This window comes from Cervus canadensis, chromosome 11 (assembly GCF_019320065.1).
Source record: "Cervus canadensis isolate Bull #8, Minnesota chromosome 11, ASM1932006v1, whole genome shotgun sequence".
NCBI lineage: Eukaryota > Metazoa > Chordata > Mammalia > Artiodactyla > Cervidae > Cervus > Cervus canadensis.
This window is the reverse complement of record NC_057396.1, coordinates 15,310,180-15,337,682: the sequence shown is the minus strand read 5'-3', so window position 1 is coordinate 15,337,682 and position 27,503 is coordinate 15,310,180. Positions and strand designations below refer to the sequence as shown.

The window sequence follows — 27,503 nt, the reverse complement described above, 5'->3', positions numbered from 1 at the left end:
GACACCTGTTTCAGACGGTCCATTAGTTAAAAATAGAAGTTTAGTGACACGCAAAGGCCATATTTGATTTTATTGTCTAGAATAAGCAATTAGAAAAAAGTCTTCTCGTTTAAAACTTTAAAGTATTGAACTGTACTTTGTTCTCAAGCACAGATGCTCTCATTCATTCGTTCAATTCACATCTCAATGCCAGACTGTTTCTTTATGCATTGTTTTAGCAAGTGGCTACAACTCTGGATAGTTAGGGGTATCTCTTTCAGAAAAATATAAATTACAAGTAACAAAGCTCTTAGGGCCCTTCCCAGGGCCTTGGGAGGCCTAAGGGGCCCAGAAGCTTATGCCTTATCTGTTTGTAGGTTCTGGTGAATCTTAAACTGAGGTCACAGTTTTTGCTGCTTTCATTTTCAAGTCAATTTCCCCTCACTGCCTAAATCCCAGTTAAAAGTCCAAAGTTGATTTTAGGGTCATTGCTGCTGCTGCTGCTGCTAAGTCGCTTCAGTTGTGTCTGACTCTGTGTGGCCCCACAGACAGCAGCCCATGAGGTTCCTCTGTCCCTGGGATTCTCCAGGCAAGAATACTGGAGTGGGTTGCCATTTCCTTCTCTAATGCATGCATGCATGCTAAGTCGCATCAGTCATGTCCGACTCTGAGCGACCCTACAGACAGCAGCCCACCAGGCTCCTCCATCCACAGGATTCTCTAGGCAAGATTACTAGAGTGGGTTGCCATTTCCTTCTCCATTTAGGGTCATTATGAAGTGCTAAAGACTGAATGTCACAATGCTTCTCTCCAAAGGTCACATGTTGAAACCTAACACTCAATGTGCCATTACTGGTAGGTGGGGCCTTTAACTTTGGGAGGTAATTAGGTCATGAGAGTAGAACCCTTATGAATGGGATTAGTGCCTTTATAAAGGAGACCCGAAGCCCTTTAAACTTTCTGCATGTGAGGACACAGTGAGATATCAGCAGTCTGCAGTGAAAGCAGTTCCTCACCAGAACCGACCGTGCTGGCACCCTGATCTCAGACTTTGAACCTCCAGAACTATGAGAAATACATCTGTATTGATTTATAAGTCATCCAGTTCACAGTACTTTTTTATAACCACCAAGACTAAGACACAGTCCATCTTCATGAACTTATTACTAAACTATCTCTAGCTTTGAAATTTAAATAGTTCAAAAATTTCAAAATACATACAAAACATGAAATAATTTGTTTTATATTTTTTTACTTTGATGTAAGATTTAAATTTTGGTAATGACACAGCATATCTAAACAGATGAATGAATGAAGTTTCAGGTTTAAAATTCTGACCTCTTCCAGGCATGACAGCCCTGTGCTATCATCAACAGAAAAGATATATTCCTGTTAGCTTTCCTTTTGAACTTGAATTTGAAACTGAAAAGAAATAAGTGGGTTACTTTTTGTATTTCTGGTTCCTAAGGCTGGCTAAAATTTACCATTTCACCATGAAATATGTAAATACACTTATAAAAATTTTAATTAAACTCTGAGAAACTACTCTAAGGTAGAACATCAACATTTTCTTGATAGGTGAAAGCTTTTATATTACATTTTTATTTTGCAAGAAAATAAATTATACAACTTAAAAAATAAAATCCAAAAATTAAGCAGTTCATCAAAATATTTCAGCCTACTACATACAGAAACTGCTACCATTTAAAATTGTACAGCATTATCATCTCAGTATGTAGTGGCACACATTCAAAATCGTATATACCATACGAGGATAGATTACAACTTAGGAACTCAAATTTGTTCAACACTCCAGACAACATATATAGTGTAGATGACAGGAAAGCTCTCATTGTAATGTTTATTTCACCAACATAACATTGGAAGAGTTTATAAGACAGCATCCCAGTCATTTACATGAAAATAGAAAAAACAAGCTTGAGTTTAAGATAGCAAATCTTTCTGGAAAACTAGCAGATCTTTCACACAAATTGAATTTTTAAAATTTGCCCTTTGAGCAGGGCCAATGACAGCCTACTGCAAATAATGCAAAATACTTTTAAACTACTCCAGTCATATTTTGTATTAAATTTAATAAAAGGTAATTTAAGAAAGCTAACATTTCCTTTTTGGAAATTTTAACATTTATGCACAAAATAAGAGTTAAGAGATTTAAATAAAGTTTGCCAGAATGCAGGGATCCCTCCAATAAGTGTAAAAATTGGAAGACTTCAGAATTTATTTCAAGATCCTCATTAAATCACTGGAACAGTAATATTCTAAATATTTAACTCATTGTAAGCATTAAAATTGTCCTATATTTTCACTGTGAAAGTTTTGCTTTGTATCTGCTCACTCTGGCAATGAGATGGTAATAAAGGTTAGCACTTCCAAGATGGCTTCACCTTTATATTAGAAGATGAATGCTCAAATCTTAAATTAACCTCTGAAGTGTCCTATTGCCATACTGCTCATGAAAAAAATATATACATATATTTGTATACATTTTCCCTTAACTATGGCAGATTTCATCCCTGCTCAGATAGCACTAATTTTTAGCTCACATTAGAGAAAAGGGACTTATTAATAAAGGATACTAACAGTGATTCTGTACCTTTAGCAAATTGCTGGTAGGTTTTTGTTTCCAGATTCTTTTTTTTTTTAAATTTTTAATTAGTAAATTTATTGTCAAAATATATTTAAAGAAAATTCAACAATGGAATAGGCACCTTGTCAACTAAATGATTTTCATGAACACCAAATTGTAGTTAGATAAACTTCTGTATACATAAAGAAAAAAATGATGAAAACTGTAAGTCTACAGTATCTGCTGCTGTTCTATTCCCCAATATACAACTAGGACATAATAAGCTATTAAAAAATTTATAAAATTTTATAGAAAACTTTGCTATGGATTTAGAGTTACCCACTTTTGCATTAAGTTTACCGTTATAAATCAAAACATCATGGCTCTCATTCTTAAATGACTGAAAAAGATTAGAAATTCCAAACAAGTTTTGAGAACAATTCCGGTTTAAAACATCAACAAATCTTAAACTTTAAGAAATGGACTCTAATTTTTCACTCCATTGCTTCCTCCTTTGGCGTTCCTGTACTGGACAAGCAAACATGCCGATCCCAAACTATCTGTTAAACATAAAGGCCGCAATTATCACCAAATTATCAGTTTTTTTAAATTTCAAATTTATTCCGTTGTTAACAGTCATCTAGTCAAAGAAAACCGTAAGCACTGATTTAGACTAATCTTCACAATATTCTTAGTCTAATAATTGCCATATGCTACCTAAGAGCTCAAGTGTAAGATTTTCCTGTGAATTTCAGAATAGGTCTTTGACTATAACCAGCAATTAAATGTTTTAAATTTGCTTTCCTTCATCAGGCCATCTCCAAAGCCTCTTGGGACTGGGGACAGATTCCATGAAATGCTGTTAAAAGCACTCTGCAATAATACTGTATGCTGATCAACACTCCGGCACTATCTACTATCATCAAAATCATTTAAAATATTACTTAATATCAAATAAAATATAATTTGCAAGAAAAGTTTTGAAATGGGCACCACAATGAATAAAATCCATGTCGAGCCATTCTTTCCCAGTGGGGAATAAGTTTTCCTCTTTTAAGTTCACGTCCTCAAGTTCTAAAATCTCCATTACTCTGGGTATTCAGTTGCCAGCAACTAGTAAGTTGCTACTTTGGATTGACTGAAAGAAACAAGGTTAACTGTTGCCTTCTGAACATTATTTAAATGTTTACTTTTAAAATATATAAATATATACATATTATTTGGCAAGTTTATTGTTCATATTAAGATTGCAACAATTCTGCTTATGCTTTTCCGGTCTATGTTGTGGTTTTTCTTTTCCTCCTAGGTGACTGATACTTATTACTTTTTAAAACAGAATGTCTTCCTTTCCAGAAACTTGAGGCTACAAACCCCTAATAATGAGACTTTAAAACTTCAAAGTATTTCTATGCTACAGATCAAGAGGTCAGTTATATAATTGTATTATATTAAAGCAGGAGATTTCTGCCTTGTTTTTTTAATGAATTTGAGTGTAGCATAATAAATATTAGGTATATAATATTAAGTGTCTTAGTAAACACTTAATATGCAAGTTTTGCTATTTTTGACTCTGAAGTTGAAATGCTCTATTTCCATACATTTTTTTAAACAACTAAAATAACAATATGAGCTTCACTTTTTCAAAACAAACTCTCTGGCCATATAAGATAAAAAAAAAAACCTCCCATTTAACAATGAACAACTAAAACAGTAGTCTCCTGCTTAACGAAAGCCAACATTTTTTAGTTGGAAAAATTTACTATCACTTTGAAGTCACCACTTAAACCCAGTTGTTATACTGAAGCAGTGTTTGAACATATGATAATACTAAATACTTATCTTTTCACCTATATCTGCCCTGTCCCAATGTTGTGTAGACCAGTTCACTCTTTTGATAAAAAGAAATCAAGAATGCTATTTCTAGTTTTAATTGCATTTTTAAAAAAACAAAACATAACAGCATTTTTCAGTGCACAAACATCCGAATATCCTTCCTTGTGCAAATACATTTTTCTAAGAGAGGAAAAAAAAGAAAAAAAAGCAACAAGAACCCCACTTTCACCCTCCCAACTGTTATTTCTTCTGGTGGGTATAAATCAGGTTTTTAAAAGCTCATAATGGGCTCTTTGTGAATGCAAGTTTCTCCACAAAACAGCATGCTGTTAAAACAGAGTGGTGCAACATGAAAGGAATGCCACCATGCTAACTAATGTGATTGGCAAAATATAGTTGTTTTAGGTAAGGCAGAGATTTTAATATTTATGTAATCAAAGTCCAACTAAACCTTCCCCTAGCACAAACAGTAAGAACTTTCTGCCCAAGCACTCCAAAATTTGGGTTCTTAATATTGTCCATGATATTCAAAATTATGCCATATATATGAAAGTGTTGATATCAGATTCATCTCTTCTGATGTATTTGTGCTCTATTAGCCATTCTATTTGCTCTTTTATCATTTTCTTTTGTGGCAGGAACATGTTTTTCAAAATTTCTACTAATTCAGTCTGCAGCTGAGCATTACTAATTTTCTTTCTCATCTTCATTATTTGTATGATAGCTTCCTAAAAGAAAAAAATAAAAAGTATTAAATTATTTTAAGTAAAACAAAACAAAAAATGACTTTTAATGTTTTTATCCTCTATCCAACATCTATCCAAATGATTAGCAATCACTGGATTAACCTTGAGACCCACAACAAACAAAAGTATCTTCTTTTCACTCTGAAAAACAAAATCTGCATATTATGGATATTCTGAAAAATAAGGAAAAGCAAAATTACTCATATCCCTTTTTACATACTTTCCCCCTTGTATTTACAGTTACTTCTTTGTATAGTAGTAGCAGTCAGTTGCTTCAGTTGCTCTCTGTTTTAAAAACTAATAATCACTACTCTTTATATACTTATCAGATTAATAAGCTGTATTTATTATCAAGTATCTTCAGTTTATAATGACTCAACTAAATGGTTCAACTTTCTGGAGGAGTAAGCATTTTTCATCTAAGTCAATTTTATTAACAATTTCCTTGATGATTTAATTACTACTAATCTATATAATATAGATAATTAGAAAATTACTAAATATTTTCTCTTTTGTCTTTTCCAGTACAAGGTCTCTTCTTAGTCAACAAAAGGCATCCATCTGCCTTACTGGAGATTAGAATTCATTATAAAAGAAGTGTGAAAACAGAAAATGTGTTAATATTTGCTTTTAAACACTGAAAACGGAGATTTGCTACAAGGCTATAGGCTTGGGAGTCAGGCACTATTCAGTATGAGAAAAGCATACCGTCAACTTCCTCTGTACAGACATGAGAATTCCTACTCTGCCACTAGCAGGTCAGAAGAATTACTCCTAACAGTATGCCCACATCCACACTCTGGATCACAGGGGTTTATGTCAAGGGTCCAGAGAGAAAGAAGGAAGAGGGGAAAAGTCTGTCTTCCTTCAGGCACTTGTACATTACAGAAACCAGTAAGGAGGAAAGAACAGTTGTAAATATTCTAGCTTTGATAGAGGTGAAAGTGATGGCTGTGTTAGAGATGTTAAGAGAAAAACAGAGATCACAGGGGTTCTGGCCCTGGTCTCATTTAATATGTTGGAGGTCACTTGAAAAGTGGCATGATATAATGGAAATAATTTGCAACTCTGAATTTCTCAGTTCCCATATGGTGCAGAGAGAGTTGAGAGCTCATGGACCTGTCACAGGGCCTTCAGTGGCAGGAAAACCTGACCCTGTGGCAGCAGATGATAGTAACAGTGGGCCATGTGGACCAAAGGCCACACGGAGTATGTAGCAGAGCTTTAGAGGGCGCAGGAGCTCAGCAAGGGCAGACAGCAGGCAACCAGGCCAGGGAAGAGGCCATGCGGTCTTATTGCTGGAAAAGAAAGTGAACCATAGTTCATTTGCTACAGATATCAGCAATATATAGTAACAAAAAGTTAAACTTCCATAGGTGACAGATAAAGCCCTCTATAGCTGATAGAACACTGTCACAACCATATAGATACGACCATCCCTTCATTGTCACTATGAGTTCAAGTGAATTTCTCAACTTTAGCACATCCAGATGCCTCTGTGAAAATAGCAAAGAATGGGGATGGGTGGAGCAGAATCAGGGAGAAATAAGAAAGTCCAACCATAATTTAAAGGGACAGCTTGGATTAGTAGACTGAGCATAATTATGAATCAGTTTTAGACAAAACAAAAAACCTTCATTTTCTCTGCACATCTGATATTAATGGATGCCCATTCTGTTTCATATCTCAACAGAATCCATCTGGATTTATCCTGGTGTAGCCATAAACTAGGACTATGTCATATTTTTTCCTTCCAGAAGTCAAATTTTCGAAAATCTCTTACTGAATAATACACTCCCTTTACACAGGCCATAGAAATCATTTCCTTTATTGCAAAGTTCATCTACACTTATATAGGAGGTTTAATTCTGAGTTATTTTATTCAGTTACTCTGTTTGTTATACTGTTTCATATTTGTAGATACTTTAACAAGTTTTAATATTTGGCAAGTGTTCCACCACCAACACTTTATACTTTAAGGCTCTTAATCACTCTCATCTATTTATTCTGGTAAAACTGTGAATCAATTTTTAAAATTACAAAAATATTCCTGGTTGAAAATTTTTAGAATTTAATCAGTTTATTTATTTTTGGCTTTGCTGGATTACTGTGCGGGTTCTCTCCAGCTGCAGCGTGCAGACTTCCCACTGAAGTGGCTTCTCCTGTTTCCAAGCACAGGCTCCAGGCACGTGAGCCCCAGTAGCTGTTGCACATGAGCTCAGCAGTCGTGGCTCCCAAGCTCTAGACACAGGCTCAATAGTTGTCGTGCACAGACTAAGCAGTCCCATGGCACGTGGGGTCTTCCTGGACCAGAGATCAAACCTGTCTTTCCTGCACTGGCAGGCGTCTTCTTTACCACTGAGCTACCAGGAAGACCCCAGCTGAATTTTTATATGATATTCAGCAGACTCATTACTAGTATGGGGTTATTCAGCCTTATCATTAAAAAATATGGTATTTCACGTTAAACAAAAGCCAAATACAAAGAGTATGCTGTCTGCTTCATGTGTATGAAGACCAAGAACAAGCAAAACTAAGCAATGGTGACAGGTTATAAAAGGTTTGAGTACTTACATTTCTTTAATTAAAAAAAAAAAGATTTGATGATTAACAAAAAACCACAACCAACTTTTTCAAAATTTAGACATTCTGTCTTAACATTACAAACCTGGGTTCTCAGTATTCTTAGTTGAACTATTCCTTCATTCTCTTCCTCTCTCATTCTTTCTGTAGTGAGCTGCAAGCGTCCAATCAAGTTGATTTTACCCCTTTTCTGAACTTTTGCATTTTTTCTATAAAAAAATTAAATAAAATATTTTATGGTGAAAGGTTTTTTAAACATCATTTTATAGCAACAATGTCTAAGAGAAAATATTTAGATGTATTCTAAAAATTAATATTCAGCATTGCTTAAGGGAAAAATAACAACTAACATACAGCTTTATTAAAATGAACCCTATGTTTTCCCTCAAACATGATAAAAGCTCTGTTAATACATAAGTATGACTACACTCCCTATAATAACAAAGCAAATATAATTTATATTGTCATGAAAGTCATTAGATAGTTGAAGATATGTCGGTTGTAATTCAGCATTATTTTTTTTTTATTTATTTTTATTAGTTGGAGGTTAATTACTTTACAATATTGTAGTGGTTTTTGTTATACATTGACATGAATTAGCCATGGGTTTACATGTATTCCCCATCTCGATCCCCAGCATTATCTTCTAGTTGGGATCTCAAGGAAACAGTTCTGTGTGTGGATAAAGTTGCTTTAGAGTACAAAAAGATGTTTATTTTAAAGATGAAAAGCAATATGGTATAAAGTCAGACACCAATAAAGTATCCAGTTCATTCAACTAAATGGCATAAATCTAAAGTGAAGGCAGCACACAGATATGCTTTAAATATCATGTAAAGAAATTATTTTCCTAACAATAAAATATCAAAATTCAAACATGGTATTTTTATTTTAGATCAACCAACATAAACCTTACATTAAACTGAACTCCTGGTTCACTGAGAAGAGGGTACCTTCTGTAAAGTCTTTGGGTGAGTTGACTTGAGGTTCATACAATAAAACTTGCCGTTTGAGCTTTGGGAAAGCTACTAAAGACTGTAAAGAATAAAGGAAAAAAAATTAGCTTCTATAAACACTACAGAATACCAAGATCAATTCTCCAACATGACCAATATAGATGAGAAAAATTATGAGCACAAATTCAGAATTCAAACTTTTATTTCATAAACATAACCATGTACATGCATAATGAGGAGAGAGAATGAGGAGAATAAGAGTTGGTTATGAGGAAACAATAAATGCTCTCTTTACAATAAGACAAACAAAAACAAAAACAAAACTAAAGGGATTGATCATATGTGACCACAGCAAACACAACTGTCAGTTATAAACCAGCTGTTTCTCTCTAGGTAGTAATTTATTTTGCAACTATTAAGAGGCATATGGAGTAGGGGTAAAATTTAGTTTTGAACAGGAGGGCTAATAAGTACATTTTACAGGGCCTCAAAAGAACCAAAGTTTTCTAATTTTTAGAGTTTTGATTATCATAAAAATCACTTAACAACATTCTCAATATGAAATCTTTGGTCATACTCTTCACACGTAACATTTAAATCTTTCTCTCTCTTTTTTGCCATTCTGTCATAGTAACTTTCATGTTTTCAATTTCTTATTGTTCCGTAAGTACCTCACCAGTGTGCTTTTCTTGGTTAAGTCATTTGAGTGTTATGAATTCATAAATTTATTATAATACAAGCCAACACGTATTTCCTGCTATGTGAAAGGACACAACTGAAAAAAAAACAACAAAACATAAAAACAAACCAACCCATAAAGTCCTCCTAAGCTCAGCATCAGGAAGTTCAGTTGCAAGTTTTAGATTTTCAAAGCTGATTTTCTCTCTGGGTCTTTGGTTCCATGCAAACAATACAGCCAGCTGAAACGTTGTTACCTCCAAATCATATTGGCCTACTTCATTCTTAAATGTTATCTATAATAGATAAAATAATTTTAAAAATAAGAATCTCTTTATGAGGATTATCATTTATCTACTATAATATCTCTTATATGAGATTATATATAAAAGACTGGTAGTTATCTTCCAATATCCGTTCTTCCTTTCTTACATGGTAATAAAAATTTCAGCAGACCTTAATGACTATTCAAAATAAAGGCTCATCTCTCATCTTTCCTGAGCAAAATGTGGCCATGTGACTAAGCCCTGGCCAATGAGATTTGAGTAGAAATAACAGGAGACTCTTCCAGGAGTTGCTATTAAAGGATATTATACCATTACATCTTTCCTCTCCTGTTGGGCTGGAACACAGACATAGTGAGAGGATCATACTGGATTCGGCAGGCAAGGGAATACCTTAAGGATGGTGCTATAACCAATAGTTTATATCCCTAACAAATTCATGGAACAGATCCACTATATCTGATCAAACTTTCACTTGCAAGCGAGGGAAAGATCTACCTTGTTTAAACAAATCTTATTTGGAGTCTTGCTACAACCAAACCAATATCTGAACTAACACACCATCTACTTACAATTCCATTTGACATGAGATGATGCCAATGTAATTTTCTACCACTATGGTTTTTTTTGTAGAATTCTTCTACTTCAGGTATCAAATCCTCCAGTTCAGTAGGAAGTGAGACAAAGACTTTTTCAGAGCTTCTTGACCAGGCACCAGCATTCAGAATTTTTATATTAACTGAATCAGCTATAGGAATGTATGTCAGAAAATATAAAGCAAATTTAACAATGGATAAAATTTAAAATACATAGACAGTAGGTAAACTTTGATGAAAAATAATACTCTACAGATTTTGCTAAAAGTGTCTTTTTGTTTCAAAGTAAGAGTAAATCTAAATTCTGCTTTGCAGGATATCTTCAAGGAATATGGACTTTAAAACATATTTGTATCGATTACTGCTTAGGTCTATTTTTAATTTACTAGAAAACAAAGTTTTTAAGTTTTTAAAATGTATGTAATTATAAAATAATACCTGGTAATGCCAATTTATTGTTTTTGTGCATTTCCTTAAAAGCTTGGTTCAAATCTTCAGATACCTTTATGTCCTGAAACATTCTAGCAAGCTTGTTTACATAATCTGCTGGCATACCAACTTCCTATGAAAACCAAAGACAGAAGAAGTAATAAATAATATACTAATAGGAAAAATTTTAATGGAAAACAATTTTATATGCTGTAATACAAAATTCTTCTTCTCTTATATTTATAGAGTGTGTATAATCTAATACCTATTAAAAGTGATTCTTTGAGACTACACAGAATATACAGGCAATTCTGGCTTTTTGTGCACCATTCTAAAATGCATGAATTTCAGGTACCACAGTATAGTGAAATAATACCAGTACCTCAACAACACTGTTCAACTTTCAATTACCATTACACATTAAATGTGAATTATGCATAAAGCTCAAACTTTACTTCTAGCTCTTCATCATACAAACCACTAACAAATAACCAATCCATCAATGACCAATACAGTATTTCTTTCAAAATCTGTTATTCAATTGTTCATTCAGTTCACCCACAGACAGCAAAGCATGTAGCTTTGTTACATCCATGTCCTCAACTGAAAAATCACATGACATTTTACAAAAATGGGTAACTGAAAGAAGTCAAGAAAGATGATAAAAATACAGACAAAAAGAGAGAAAATAATGTTGGAATGAAAATAAAGCAGAACATAAATGGAGCTTTAGAAGAAAGAGCTGATGGTGATTGTAATGTCTGTTGATAATGCCAATGCAAAAGACTCTAACTATGCAGGTATAGAAACTTAATGAAGGCAAATAATCAACATAAATGAGAAAAGTGGTATTGACTAAAAAAAAATAGATGAGGAAGTGATGCCAGCAAAAACTTCGTAAAACCAAAAGTTCGGAAGATGACTCAAACTTACAAAGAGTATGACAACTTTTCAAAATAAAAAAAAGGTGCTCACTAAGTAACTTGTCACTCACATGACAAGAAAGCAAGGACTAGTCAAACTACTCTTCATTTTAGTAAGAGTGCTATTGAGATATAAATCATCTATCTCAAAATTCACCCTTTTAAAGTATACAATTAATCAGGTTTTAGTATACTGACAGAGTTATGCAACTATCACCAGTATCTAACTTTAGAACATTTTCATCATTGCCAAAAGAAACTCCGTACTTACTAGCAATCACTACCGTATTCCTCCACTCTTCCATTTCTGGAAATTGTTTATTTTTTGTCTCTACAGATTTGGCTACTTTGTATTAGGGGAATCATACTGTATGTGAAATCAATCCTGAATACTCATTGGAATGACTGATACTGAAGCTGAAGTTCCAACACTTTGGCCACCTCATGTGAACAGCGGACTCACTGGAAAAGACTGACGTTGGGAAAGGAAGAAGGAGAAGAGGGTGACAGAAGATGAGATGGCCAGATGGAAATCACCAATGCAGTGGACACGAACTTGGGCAAACTCTGGGAGATAGTGAGGGAAGCCTCGGATGCAGCAGTCCATGGTGTTGCAGAGTCAGACATGACTAGGTGAAGGAACAACAACTGTATGTGGTGTTTTGTGAGTGGCTTCTTTTGCTTAGCATAGTATTTTCAAAGTTCATCAATGCTGCATATATCAGTACTTAATTTCTTTTTATTGCCAAAGATATTCAACTATATTAGACTAAACCATATTTTATTTATTTATCAGCTGATTGACCTTTGGGTTATTTTCACTTTTTAGCTGTTATGAATAATGATGCTATGAACATTCATATACAAGTTTTTATATGTTCATATGTTTTTATTTCTCATAAGTGGAATTATCTAGGAGTAGAATTGCCAGGTCAACACTATGTTTGGCTTTCTGAGCAACTGTCAGTTTTCCAAAGTGGCTGCACCATTTTATACTCCTATCAGCAATGCGTGAGGGTTCCAATTTCTTCTCTTCCTCACTAATATTTGTTATGGTCTGAATTTTCAGCTATCCCAGTGGAAGTAAAGTGGCATCTTACTGTGGCTTTGATTTGCATTTCTCTACTGGTTAATGATATTGAATATCTTTGCATGCACTTATTAGACATTTGCATATCTTTGTGAGGAAATGTCTATTCTAACACTGTCCATTTTTAACTGAGTTGTCTTCACTGTTGGGTTTTAAGAGTTCTTTATATATTCTAGATACAATATCACTTTAAATTTGAAAGTTTGTTTTAAATATTTACATGGTGTACTAAATTCATGTTAATTTTACTAATGTACTAATTTTTCTTTTTCCTATAATTTATAACAGATAGTAAGAGTTTCCAACATTTCGACAAAAATTTCTAAGTCATAAAACACTGGGAACAATAATTCTCCAGTGATTGTTAATATTAAGATAACCTGCACAGTAATTTTTACTATTCCATACTGCCATGCAAAGCAGGGCTATCTGCAAATCTTTAATGTGAAATACACATATAAATGAAAAGCATATATATATAATACATACATACAATTATACACATATTTTATTATCATATATCAATATAATATTATATATCACCATGTGTATAATGAAAGACATTCACTTATGGTATGCTAATATAACTCAAATTCCACTAAAATGAACTGAAAGGAACAGATTTAAAGTATTTTAATAGTGGAATTTGACCATAATTAGTACTGATTATGGAGAAGGCAATGGCACCCCACTCCAGTACTCTTGCCTGGAAAATCCCATGGACAGAGGAGCCTGGTAGGCTGTGGTCCATGGGGTCCTGCTAAGAGTCGGACACAACTGAGCGACTTCACTTTCACTTTTCACTTTCATGCATTGGAGAAGGAAATGGCAAGCCACTCCAGAGTTCTTGCCTGGAGAATCCCAGGGCGGGGGAGCCTGTTGGGCTGCCATCTATGGGGTCACAGAGTCGGACATGACTGAAGTGACTTAGCAGCAGCAGCAGCAGCAGTACTGATTAACATAAATAAGCCGTCACCTTTTATGAATTGGTTCTTTTTCCTTTATAGGTGTATTTATTTACAAACATCTCTACAGCTAAATATTTAGTACTAAACACATCTTAAAAATGAAATGATTTGTCCTTTAGCTTATTTAATAAGGTCAGTTCAATGAGGAAGTGAAGTGAAGTGGCTCAGTTGTGTCCGACTCTTTGCGACCCCACGGACTGTGGCGGCAAGAGTACTGGAGCGGGCTGCCATTGCCTTCTCCACCAGAGTGAAACAACAGAAGCAAAGGAAGAGCAAAGGTGCTTTGTATTTTATTTTATATAATTGATGCTATATTCTTACAAAATGTTCCCTATTTCATCAATATTAACAATATTACCAAAATTTGTAACTTAAGAATACATATGAACCATGTACTATCTTAAGAAAACCAAATAGTTTTAAAATTTTTACTTACTCTTAGCCACTCTACCATATTCTCTTCAATTTCACTATCAGCAGAGATGTCTAATATAAGACGTCGTGTCAAATGAGCTTTGTGATATCTCATAAAAACATCTTTGTTTTGTACGTATTTAAGTACCAAGAGCTGTATAGAAAACAAAGTTATTTTCAATTTACTTATACTCTTAGCCATTCCTCTCAGCTGGACCTTTCTATATTCCCTGTTGTCAAAATTCAGAAATTTATATAAGCATATACAGATAAAGGCCTACTAAACTGCCCATCTCTGAAAAACAACCAGTCCTGATAGACTACTTTAATACTTAAGAAGTTAGCAAACTTGACACTATAACCAAATAACCTTTTAGTTCCTAGAAACATCAATTTTTGAGATTTTATATAAAATGTGACAAAACTTTATATGATCAGTGGTCCCCCCCTATATTTTTTTCTTCTATGTTTCTTCTTCATTTTATTCTGACACTAATCTTCCCTATAACCACCACTCCACCCCACCTTTTGGCTGTGCTGTCAGCTTGGGGGGGGGGGGGTCTTAATTCCCTGACCAGGGACTGAACCTGGGCCCAGACAGTGAAAGCAGCAAGTCCTAACCACTGAACCACCAGGGTATTCCCTTTCTAACCCTTTTTGTCTATACTTTCTCTACATCTTCACTTACTAATTTTTTCCTCTTTGATGTCCTTGGCTTATATCATATTACAGTAACAAGCAGAGATAAAAAAATATGAAAGCAACTAACTTTTTATCTGTACTCATTTATCCATGGTTATCTATTTTGGGCCCTCACAAAAAGAAGTGAAAAACTCCCAGTCTCTCAATTAGGAATCCAAACACCACCAGCTAGCTCTGTTTTTGCTTTTGCGGTGCTTTAATAGGAGTTAGAATTTAATTGACTTTTAAAAAAGAATCAAGAAAGGGGAAGAACTAAATGCTATTTCTTTTTCTGGCAGCTATAGTGTAAAAATTTTCAGTAAAAAAAAAAACAAAGAGGTCTTTACTGGCAAAATTTCATAATGTTAGTTGCTACAGGTATATACTTTAAAGAAAAACTGATGCTATCACAGAAAGTTTTATAATCAAAACACAAATTCAAAGATAATTACAAATTTGAAGTTAGAAAAAATTATGTACCACTTCTTTAAGCTTTGCTTCAATCTCTTCAGAGGTTAGCTTTTTGCTTAATGGCGTTTTTCTTAGCAACATGTCACAGTAATTGGCAAGCAGCTCAGGGCATTTTGATTCGGGCTGAGTTTTTAATCCCACCCTAAAAAACAAATTAAAAGCAGTTGATTAAAAATGATTGAATCTGCAAATATTTTTTCTAAAGCCAATTTTTCACAGATTTGTTATGTTGTATAAATCCAATGGGACTAGGGTGAGGAAGTCTACACTGAGGTTGCATAGCTCAAGAAGGCGCTCACTCTTGGGTTCCTGTAAGTACACTTACACTGAGAGAGACCTCCTTGAATTTTGTGACCTACATGCTTCCTAGTCTCATTCTAGAGGCAGCTGTGCCAATAATCTTTAAAAGCTTTATTCAGATGCTGCTAAAATAGTATTGAAAACTGTAAATCCGTGTACACTTACAGCAAAAGTCGCTCAGTCATGTCCACCTCTTTGCAACCCCTATAGTCCATGGAATTCTCCAGGCCAGAATACTGGAGTGGGTAGCCTTTGCCTTCTCCAGGGGATCTTCCCAGCCCAGGGATCAAACCCAAGTCTCCCACATTGCAGGCAGATTCTTTACCAGCTGAGCCACAGGGGAAGCCCCAAAAGACTGGAGTGGGTAGCCTATCCCATCTCCAGCAGATCTTCCTGATCCAGGAATAGAACCGAGGTCTCCTGCATTGCAGGCGGATTCTTTACCAACTGAGCTATCAGGGAAGCCTTGTATATTTATAAGTTAACAATTAAAACTTTTTTTTAAAAGCACTCAGTGTTCAATTTATTTGCAAGATGTCACACAACATCCTCTTCTGCTTTTCACTAAACTGATTCAGAGCATCAATTAAAAATAGGTAAAAATAAAACTGTTACTTCACTCTTTGAAACATATAAAATGTAACCTAAACTTCACAGTGATATATCTATCATTATCCATTTAAAATAAAAACAAACTATAAACAAACTTTCCTTAAACAATGAACTTATATCACTATCTCACTTTCCCAACAAAACTTTAAAACCAGTGTATTGTATTTTATGCTTGAAAGTCTTTTATTCTTTACCCTACTTCTCTAAGCTATATATGTAAATAAATTTAAATTCAACATTTTAAGATTGTGTATATATAAAATTCAACCATTATCAGAAATTATAAGCACACAACATAACAAAACAACATAATTATATTGTGTATGTATATAAAACATGCATGTGCAAAATTTTTTTGTCTAATGAAGTAGATGAAACTTTTTTCCCCTTCCAATTATAAACTCAGGAATGATCAATTTTACTTCTACTTAAAAAATAATTATTTATGGCTGTGCTGGGTCTTTGCCGCTGCACACAGGTTTCTCTAGTTGCAAGGAGTGGGTGCTACTATCCAACTGCTGCATGAGGGATCTCACTGCGGTGGCTTCTCTTGTTGTGGAGCACGGGCTCTCTATCAGTAGTTGTTCTGCACTGGCTTAGTTGCCCCATGGCATGTGGAAATCTTCCTGGATCAGGGATCGAACCTATGCTCTCTGCATTGGCAGGCAGATTCTTAACCAATGGACCACCTGGTAGTCCTACTTCTACTTTAAAAAATATATAAATATTTAATGTTTATTTTGTTGCTTCAAGTCTCAGTTGAAGTATGTGGGATTTTTCTTGTGTCATGTGGGATCTTTCCTCGCAGTGCACAGACTCTAGTTATGGCATGTGGACTTAGTTGCTCTGTTTGTAGGACCTTAGTTCCACAACCAGGGATCAAACCCACTTCCTCAGCATTGCAAGGCGGATTCTTAACCACTGGACCACTAGGGAAGTTCCTTACTTCTAAATTTATATTTATAAATTAATGTCTTTTCCCTAAAAAATCATATTCACATAAGTAAGTACATAGTACTAGAAGAATTTTTTCTTACAATGTTACTCAATTCATTGACCATTTCCTGAATTGTTAAAAAAAACACATACTGATCTAACAAAAAAAACAATACTTTTAATAATGGATCAAATTAGTCATCAGTTGTGTTGAAAGCAAACAATTAGAAGTCATCTTGCAAAAGGATATAATACCTAGTCATCAGAAATTCATTTTCTGTACAATAATACCAATACTTCAAAATATTCCTTTCTTTACAAAACAGGGACGAGTAATTCTAGAAAGAAGTGGAAAGGAGAAACTGCAATGATACCTCCACCAAAGGGCTCAATTTCAGAAAGTGATTTACTGAAAAGTATCTACACTGGCATACTTTTGGAAATTCCTTCTGCATCTCTTGAGGGAGAAACAGCCAGTCTGAAGGCCACTAACTTACTTCACAAGAATCTATGCATCTTCTCTGATCTCTTTGCACTGCCAATGCCTAGCTTTTGTGTGAACTACTGTAATAGCTGAGTGGTCTATCTCCCTTCTTTCAGTTCAACAGGTTGAGAAAACAGCTGTCAGTCTTTTATTTTGTTATAGATATTTCACCTTTACTCAGGTAACAATTTCCACCTATTTGTCTATTAATTATCTGTATATATTATTTACTTTTTATTATTTATGATCTATTTAAGATTAAAGATATAGTTCACATATGACACAATTTATCCATTTAAAGTGTGCAATACAATGTTTGTTAAAAGTATGTTCACAATGTTGTACAACTATTATTAAAATAAAATTTTAAACATTTTCATTACTCCAAAAAGAAACCCCATACTTATTAGTAGTCAAATCTCATTCTCCAGCGATGCCTGCCTCTCAGTCCATGGTTATTATTAATCTACTTTTTGTATCTTCTGGACATCTATAAATGGAATCATATAATATGTGCCATTTTGTGACTGATATCTTACTTAGGATGATGTTTTTATGATTCATTCAGATGATAGCACATGTCTGTTCATTCCTTCAAAAAAATTCTACTTTTAAACATGGTCAAAAGATTTAACATTAACCATTTTAAGTGTACAATTTAGGGGTATTAAGCATATTCACAATGTTCTGCAAATATCATCACTATGTCCAGAACGTTTTCATTATCCCAAACAGAAGCCCTGTAAATAATAATCTTCCATTCCTTCTTATCCCCAGTCCCTGGTAACATCTATTCTACTTTCTGTATCAATAACTTTTCCTATCCTAGATACCTTGTGTAAGTGGAATCATAGAAAATGTTTCTTTTTGCGACTGGCTCATTTCACTTAGTACAATATTTTCAAGGTTTCACTCACATTGTAGCATGTACCAGAATCTCTTTCCTTTTATAACTGTATAATATTTCCATGGCATAGACAAATCACATTCTACTTATCCTTTCATCAGATAATGGGAACTTGGTTTCTTTCCATTTTTTGGCTATTAAGAATAATGCGAGGGTGGGATGTTTTCAGAGAACAGCGTCAAAACATGTATATTATCAAGGGTGAAACAGATCACCAGCCCAGGCTGGATGCATGAGACAAGTGCTCGAGGCTGGTGCACTGGGAAGACCCAGAGTGATGGGGTGGGGAGGGAGGTGGGAGAGGGGATCGGGATGGGGAATACATGTAAATCCATGGCTGATTCATGTCAATGTATGGCAAAAACCACTACAATACTGCAAAGTAATTAGCCTTCAACTAAAAAAAAAAAAAAAAAAAAAAGAATAATGCTGCTATGAACATTTATCTCCAAGATTTCTAGCAGACGCACAATTTCTTTTCTCTTGGGTATATATCCAGGAGTGGAACTGTGGGTCACATGTTAACTTTATGTTAAACTTCTTGAGGAACTACAAAACTGTTTCCATAGTAGCTACACACCAACTATATATGATTTCAATTTCTCTCCACATCTTCACCAACACTTGTTAACGTCTTTTTAACTTCAGTCATCCTAGTGGGTGTTAGTGGTATATATCACTGTGGTTAAGCTATCAATCTTAATTATTTTTTAAAAATATTTTTTATTTATCTATTTGTTTATTTATTTTTGGCTGTGTTGAGTTTTTGTTGCTGTCTGTGGCTTTCTCTAGTTGCAGCAAGTTGGGGCTACTCTCTAGTTGCAATATACGGGCTACTCAAAGGGGTGGTTTCTCTTGTTCTGGAGCAAAGGCTCTAGGTGCATGGGTTTCAGTAGGTGCGGCTTGTGGGCCCTAGAGAATGGGCTCAGTAGTTATGGCACACAGGCTTAGTTGCCCCACGACATGTAAAATCTTCAGTCTTCCCAGATCAGAAACTGAACCCAAGTCACCTACATGGCAGGCGAAATCTCAATCACTGGATGACCAGGGAAGTCCTGATCTTAATTATTTTAAAGTGCTTATCTGCTAACTCTAATATGGGGTCATCTGAGAGTCTGCATCTAAAATTATTTTTCTTTTATTTGACCATAAATTTCTCTGCCATCATAGGAGTAGTAATGTCGCACTGAATACTAGGCACTGCATATAAAGAATCACGGTGGGGGTGGGGGGGGGGAGGGGCTGAGGGGTAAATGAGGAGTTTGGGATTAACATATACATACTATCATATATAAAACAGATAACCAACAAGGACCTACTATACAGCACAGGGAACCATACACAATATTTTGTAGCAACCTGTAAGGGAAAAGAATCTGAAAAAAAATATATATGTGTAACAATCACTTTGTTGTACACCTGAAATTTACACAACATTGTAAATCAACTGTATTTCAACTAAAAAAAAAATAATAATCACAGAGGCACCACCAGTTCAGTCCAGTCGCTCAGTCGCGTCCAACTCTTTGGGACCCCATGGACTGCAGCACGCCAGGGCACCAGATGATGTTTATCTTCCATTAAGAGTGTGTTCACCCTTTGTTCTGCTATGGAAGAGGTTGATGACTTTAACCCACTCAAACTACTTTGGTTCGAGGATGACGACTTGTAGCTTTGGTAAGAATCGGTCTACATTTGGTTAGCCAATGAATCTAAGGAATGTTCCTTCCGGGCCTTCAGTTGAGAGCCTAGTGGGTTCTGTCACTCAATACCGTGTGACAACAAAAGCTCTCCTGTCCCCTTGCAGTACTGCTCAGGCGAAGCTAAGTCTAGACTCTCAGTCACTTCTGTGAAACACAGCTACACAGACTCAGCTAGTTTCTGAAAGGTTATCCCTCATTTCTATAACTTTTGAGTATTTTGTTCTAGCTGCTTCTGGAGCTCTTTGATAATATTATATTAAAATAATATTTTCTAAGTTTACCTGATTCTCCTGTTTGTTCTCAGTGGAAGCACTGCCACACCATGACTACTATACTCTTTCTCAGAAGTCAGTCTTCCAAATAACCTGGATGCTTCAAGCAGCTTTATTCTTCTAGAACATTAGTTACTGTAAGCATCTCCAATAGCCCCAACACTCATGTTCTGCTGCCTGAATAAGCTAACAATACTCATTTTATTCCAGAGAAATTTTCTCCTTAATGTGGAGCTAAAGATAGGACATGGTCACCTTAGAATAAAAAAAATAAAGAGGAACCCAGTAATCCCCACTTCTGGGAATTTAGAGTATAGAAACAAAAAATGGCATATATACAATATTATTCTCTGGAACACTATTAATAAATAGCAAAGTATCAGAAACTACTTAGTGTATAAATAAATAATAAGTTAAATAAACTATGCTGTATCTGGGCTTTCCAGGTGGCGCTAGAGGTAAAGAACCTGCCTGCCAATGCAGAGAAAAAAGAGACGTGGGTTCAATCCGTGGGTTGGGAAGATCCCCTGGAAAAGAGCATGGCAAGCCAGTCTAGTAGCCTTGTCTGGATAATCCCATGGACAGAGGAGTCTGGCAGGCTATGGTCCATAGGGTTGCAGAGTCAGACATGCCTGAAGCAACTTAGCATGCACATGCTATATCTACCAGTCATAACACCATGCTTTTTATTAAGAATAACAAAGTTATAAAAAAAGAAAACTACAGATAACATGCTAAGCAAAAATGAGAAAGATGTTCACTGTCACCACTGCTGTTCATCACTGTTCATCACCATCTAGAGCTAGAAGTTCCATTTAGAGCAATTAGGCAAAAATAAATAAATAGACAAACAAACAAAGTCTTCCAAATTAGAAAGAAAGAAAAATAAAAGTATCTTTAGTAACAGATCTTGACTTTCTATATACAAAGTTATTAAAGAGCCCACAAAAGAGCTACTTAAAGCCAATGAATGAATTTATCAGCAAAGTTGCAGGGTACAAGACTGACACACAAGAATCAGTTGTGCTTTCATTCACCAGCAGTGAACAATCCAAAGGAAATTAAATGAGCAATTTCATTTATAGTAACATCCAAAAGAAAAACATACCTAGAAATAAACCTAACCAAGAACATGAAAGCCCAAGCAGAGTAGAAGAGCCGTCTTTGCAGGGTGGAGCCTTGCATGGAGTGTCAGAGCCTAAGCTCGGCAAATTAGACGTCCACTAGAAACGACTAGCATCCAGGCTTCAAAGACCAAACAGACAAGGGGTATATCGATGAGAAGGAGTGGCCAGGCATGGAGTATGAGAGAACAAATAGGCAAGGAGGGTGTCCATGCAAAGGGAAGGTAAAAGGGGAAGTGTTAAGGCTCCAGTTGGATGAGGAAGGCATGTACATAAGGGATGGCCCAGTTGGGGGAGTCAGAGCCTTAGCAGGGTGGGGTGTGTACCCACAAAGAAAGCAGGACAGGTACTGTAGCGTTAAATGCCTTTGTGTATCCCCACCCTAATTTGCCAACAGAGGGGGACTAGACCAGTGATGCCATGGTACCAATGAATACACCCAGCACCAGACTTTGCTCACTAAATACCAACATCCACTAAAATCAACTAGGACTTTGTCAAAGTTGTCAAAACGGCTAATCCTGAGGCCAGGCAAGGTAAATTGCAAAATGAATCTGGAAACCTCACGTGCCAAAAAGAAAGGAAGATTTTACTGTTAAAAGGACTCAGCAACCAGTTGCCACTGTGAAACCTAGGATAATTTTAAAAAGGAAAATAAAAAATAAAAGTAAATTATGGGAGTTCCAGAAAAACATCTACTTCTATGCTAAAGCCTTTGACTGTGTGGATCTCAAAAAACTGTGGAAAATTCTTAAAGAGATAGGAGTACCAGAGCACCTCACCCATTTTCTGAGAAACCTGTTTAAGGGTCAGAAGCAACAGTTAGAACCAGATATGGAATAACTGACTAGTTCAAAATTGGGAAGGGAGTATGGCAAGGCTGCATATTGTCACCCTACTTATTTAACTTCAATGCAGAGTACATCATGCAAAATGTCAGGCTGGATGAATCACAAGCTGAAATTAAGACTACTGGGAGAAATATCAACAATCTCACATAGGCAGATGATACCACTCTAAAATCAGAAAGGGAAGAGGAATTAAAGAGTCTCTTGTTGAGGGTTAAAGAGGAGAGTGAAAATGCTGGCCTGAAACTCAACATGAATAAAATTAAGATCATGGCATCTGGTCCCACCACTTCATGGCAAATAGATGGAGAAAAAGTGGAAGCAGTGACAGATTTTGTTTTCTTGGGTCCCAAAATCACTGCGGACACTGACTCTAGCCATAAATTTAAAAGACACTTGCTGCCTGGGAGTAAAGCTATGACAAATCTAGACAGCATATTAAAAAGCATAGACATTACTGCTGACAAAGGTCAGTACGCTCAAGACTATGGTTCTTCCAGCAGTCATGTACAGATGTGAGAGCTGGACCACAAAAAAGAAGGCTGATCACTGATGAATTGATACTTTTGAATTACGGTGTGGAGAAGACTGTTGAGAGTCCCTTGGACTGCAAGGAGACCAAACCAGTCAATCCTAAAGAAAACCAAACCTGAATAATTCATTGGAGGGATTGAGGCTGAAGCTGAAGCCCCAATCCTTTGGCCACCTGATGTGAAGACCTGACTCACTAGAAAAGACCCTGATGCTGGGAATGATTGAAGGCAAAAGGAGAAGAGGGTGGCAGAGAATGAAATGGTTAGACTGCATCATCAACTCAATGGACATGAATTTGAGCAAATTCTGGCAGATAGTGGAGAACAGAGGAACCTGGCATCCTTCAGTCCATGGAGTTGTAGAGAGTTGACACGACTTAGCAACTGAACAATAACAACAACAAAATGAGAGTTCCTTGGTGGTCTAGTGGTTAGGATTCAGGGTTTTAACTGCCATGGCCTGGGAACTGAGATCCTGTAAGCCGTGTGGCACACCACCCTGCCCCCAAAAAAACCAGAGAACCCACTGAATAAATACAGTAATAGTAAACTGAATCCATACTGAGATGATAAATCAATGTATGAACTGAAAATTTAACAAGCAATGATGGGATCTAAAGGAAATCAGTCCTGAATATTCATTGGAAGGACTGATGCTGAAGCTCAAACACTTTGGCCACCTGATGTGACAAACTGACTCATTTGAAAAGACCCTGATGCTGGGAAAGATTGAAGGCAGGAGGAGTAGGGGACGACAGAGGATGAGATGTTTGGATGGCATCACTGACTCAATGGACATGAGTTTGAGCAAGCTCCGGGAGTTGGTGATGGACATGGAAGCCTGGCTGGCTGCAATCCATGGGGTCGCAAACAGTCAGACACGACTGAGTGACTGAACTGAACTGAACTGATGGAATCTTTACATAGTTTTAAAGTACGTGTCAACAAATACCTAATTACAAAAAGAAAAGGAATAACTGAGTGGAGAAGTGTGGCATGCACTAACTTAATCAGGTGACCAAACTAAATAAAATTGATACTGCAATAAATCAAAATCATGCACCCTCATTTAGATAAGCTGCAGTAAGGGAACTCCCTGGTGGCCCAGTGGTCAGGACTCCACCCTTTCACTGACAAGTGTCAATTCCAGGTTGAGGAACTAGGATTCCATAAGCTATGTGGCATGGCCAAAACAAAAACAAAAAATGCAGTAAGAATAATAGACTTTCACTTCTGCCAAAGATGCAAACCTGAATCTTAAAAAAAAACAACCCATCAGATTAACTCAAACTAAGGAATATCCCACAAAAAATCTGGACTGTAATCTTCAAAAATGTCAAGGTAACAAGAGTCAAAGGAGAGATGGTTCCAGACCAAAGAAAAAGGTATATAACAACTAAACGTAAAACACGATTCTGTACTGGATCCTTCTGCTACAAAGAATACAATATAGTCAATAAGCTTAAAGTGATCTGAGTAGATGGTTATTATAAATCAAAGTCAATTTTAATTATTTTGAGAGTTGTACTGGGATTATATTTGTAGAAAATATACACAACTGTACTTGGAATAATGAACAACTTACTCTCAAATAGTTCTATAAAAAAAGTTTTAATATATTTTCAGAGAGAAAAAGATAATGAAACTTCCAACTTTGTGTATATTATTTTGACAACTGAGAAAAAAAGATACCTTAAAAAGCACAATTTAACCAAAACTAAAACAAGATTAAATTAAAAAATTTGAAGAGCCCTGTATCTATTAAAGAAATTGAACTTGTAATCAGTATCTGCCCACAGAGAAAACTCCCAGCCCAAATGGTTTTACCAATGAATTCTACCAAACATTTAAGGAAGAAGTAATACCAATTAACGTATTTCGTTTAAAACCATACAAAAGGAGAGAATAACTCTCAAACCTTTTTATGAGGCCAACATAATCCTAAAATCAGAAAACAATAAAAATATCACAAAACTGAAAATTATACAAGGCACAGAGGCCAGAAAGAGGTAAATCATTCCCCAAAATAAACAAAAATATTTAACAGAACATAAGCAAATTAAATCCAGGAATATACAAAAAGAATTAATACATCATCACCAAGTAGAATTTATGCCAAGAATTCAACCTTGGTTAAATGTTTCCTTAAAAAAATTCAATGTTTCCTGAGGAAGAAGAGTGCAGCTGAAGGAATCGGGCTCCCTGCTGTCTACCTGCAGACCACACTACAAAGTTCAGTCATCACACAACACTGTACTGGCACGGTACTGCTATAAAACACACACACACATGGAAATATGCATCAATGGAACAGGGCAGAAAGCCTAGAAATATACCCATGCATCTATGGTCGATTAATCTGTGACACAGGGGGCAAGAATACACAATGGAGAAAAGACAGTCTCTTCAATAAATGATGCCAGAAAAACTGGACAAATACATGCAAATGAATGAAATTAGAACACTTCCTAACATTATACACAAAAATAAACTCAAATGGATTAAAGACCTAAATGTAAGACTGCACACTATAAAACTCGTAGAGGTAAACACAGGCAGAACCACTCCTTTGACATAAACTGCAATAAGATCTTTCTGGATCTACCTCACAGAATAGTAAAACAAACAAAAAAAAAGGGACCTAATTAAACTTAAAAACTTTTGCATAGCAAAGGAAACTATAAACAAAGTGAAGACAACCTACAAAATGGGAGAAAATATTTGCAAATGAAGTGACTGACAAAGGGTTAATCTCCAAAATATACAAATAGCTCATGCAGCTCAATATCAAAACAACAAACAACCTAATCAAATGATGGGCATGCGTGTGTACTAAGTTGCTTCAGTTGTGTCCGACTCTCTGTGACCCTATGGACTATAGCCCACCAGGCTCCTCTGTCCATGGGATTCTCCAGGCAAGAATACTGGAGTGTGTTGCCACGCCCTCTCCATGGGATCTTCCCGACCCAGGGATCAAACCCACGTTTCTTATGTCTCCTGTATTGGCAGGCAGGTTCTTTACCACTAGCACCACCTGGGAAGCCAAAGAGTGAAGTGAAGTGAACTGAAAGTCATCTATTTGCGTCTGACTCTTTGTGACCCTATGGATTGACTGTAGCCCACCAGGCTCGTCTGTCCATGGGATTTCACAGGCAGGAATACTGGAGTGGGTAGTTATTCCCTTTTCCAGAGGATCCTCCTGATCCAGGGATCGAACTTGTGTCTCCTGCACTTCAGGCAGGTTCTTTACTGTCTGAGCCACCAAGGAAGCCCAAATAATGGGCAGAAGATCTAAAGAGACATTTCTCGGAAGACAACAGATGGCCAAAAAGCACATGAAAAGATGCTGAATATGGCCAATTATTAGAGAAATGCAAATCGAAATACAATGAGGTATCACACCACCAGTCAGAATGGTTAGCATCAAAAAGTCTACAAATAGGGCTTCTCGGGTGGCTCATTGGTAAAGATCTGTCTGCCACTGTAGGAGACATGGATTCAACCCCTGATCTGGGACGATCCCACATCCCATGGAGCAACTAAGCCCATGGGCCACAACTTTTGAGCCTGTGCCGTACAGCCTGGATGCCACAACTACCGAACCCACAAGCTGCAACTACTGAAGCCCATGCACCCTAGAGCCCGTGCTCTGCAACAAGAGAAGCCACCACAGTGAGAAGCCTGTGCAGTGCAACTAGAGAGCAGCCCCTGCTTGCTGCAACTAGAGAAAGTCTGTGCAGCAACTAAGATCCAGCACAGCAAATAAATAATTTTTTTAAAAATGTCTAAAAAGTCTATAAACAATAAATACTGGAGAGGCTGTGGAGAACCCTCCTACACTGTTGGTGAGAATGTAAGTTGGTACAACTGTTATGGAGGGTCCTTAAAAAACTAAAAATAAAACTACTATATGATCCAGCAATCCCACTCCTGGGCATATATCCAGAAAAAAACATAATTCGAAAGGATACAAGCAACCCAACGTTCACTGCAGCATTATTTACAATAGCTAGGACATGGAAGGAACCTAAGTAAATGGCCACTGACAGAGCAATGGACAGCAAGAAGATCCAACCCAGTCCATCCTAAAGGAAATCAGTCCTGAATATTCACTGGAAGGACTGATGTTGAAGCTGAAACTCCAATACTTTGGCCACCTGATGTGAAGAACTGACTCATCTGAAAAGACTCTGATGCTGAGAAAGATTGAAGGCAGGAGGAGAAGAGGATGACAGAGGATAAGGTAGTTGGATGGCATCACTGACTCAATGGACATGAGCTTGAGTAGGCTCCGGGAGTTGGTGATGGACAGGGAGGCCTGGCGTGCCGCAGTCCATGGGGTCGCAAAGAGTCCAAGATGACTGAGTGACTGGACTGAATTGAATTGAACTGACAAGAGGAATGGATAAAGAAGATGTTGTACGAGTATACAATGGAATATTACGCAACCATAAAAAGAACAAAATAATGCCATTTGCAGCAGCATGGATGGACCTAGAATCTATCATATGAGTGAAGTAAGTCAGAGAAAGACAAATATATGATTCCACTTACAAGTAAAATCTA

The 27,503-nt window shown here is 36.2% G+C and overlaps 1 protein-coding gene across 2 annotated transcripts in view; it reads right to left on the bottom strand.

The window, feature by feature from the left end:
- Positions 1-1,558: 1,558 nt before the first annotated feature.
- CUL5 (cullin 5) overlaps positions 1,559-27,503 on the bottom strand; it is a 129,726-nt gene continuing 103,781 nt past the window's right edge. For both annotated transcript variants that reach the window (XM_043481072.1, XM_043481073.1), the window contains 8 exons: positions 15,228-15,360; positions 14,089-14,220; positions 10,681-10,804; positions 10,219-10,394; positions 9,497-9,658; positions 8,645-8,763; positions 7,814-7,937; positions 1,559-5,127 (listed from right to left, as the gene is read on the bottom strand). In XM_043481072.1, the coding sequence (XP_043337007.1) occupies positions 4,933-5,127; positions 7,814-7,937; positions 8,645-8,763; positions 9,497-9,658; positions 10,219-10,394; positions 10,681-10,804; positions 14,089-14,220; positions 15,228-15,360 (1,165 nt within the window). In that variant the 3' untranslated portion in view covers positions 1,559-4,932. The remainder of the gene's footprint in view (positions 5,128-7,813; positions 7,938-8,644; positions 8,764-9,496; positions 9,659-10,218; positions 10,395-10,680; positions 10,805-14,088; positions 14,221-15,227; positions 15,361-27,503) is intronic.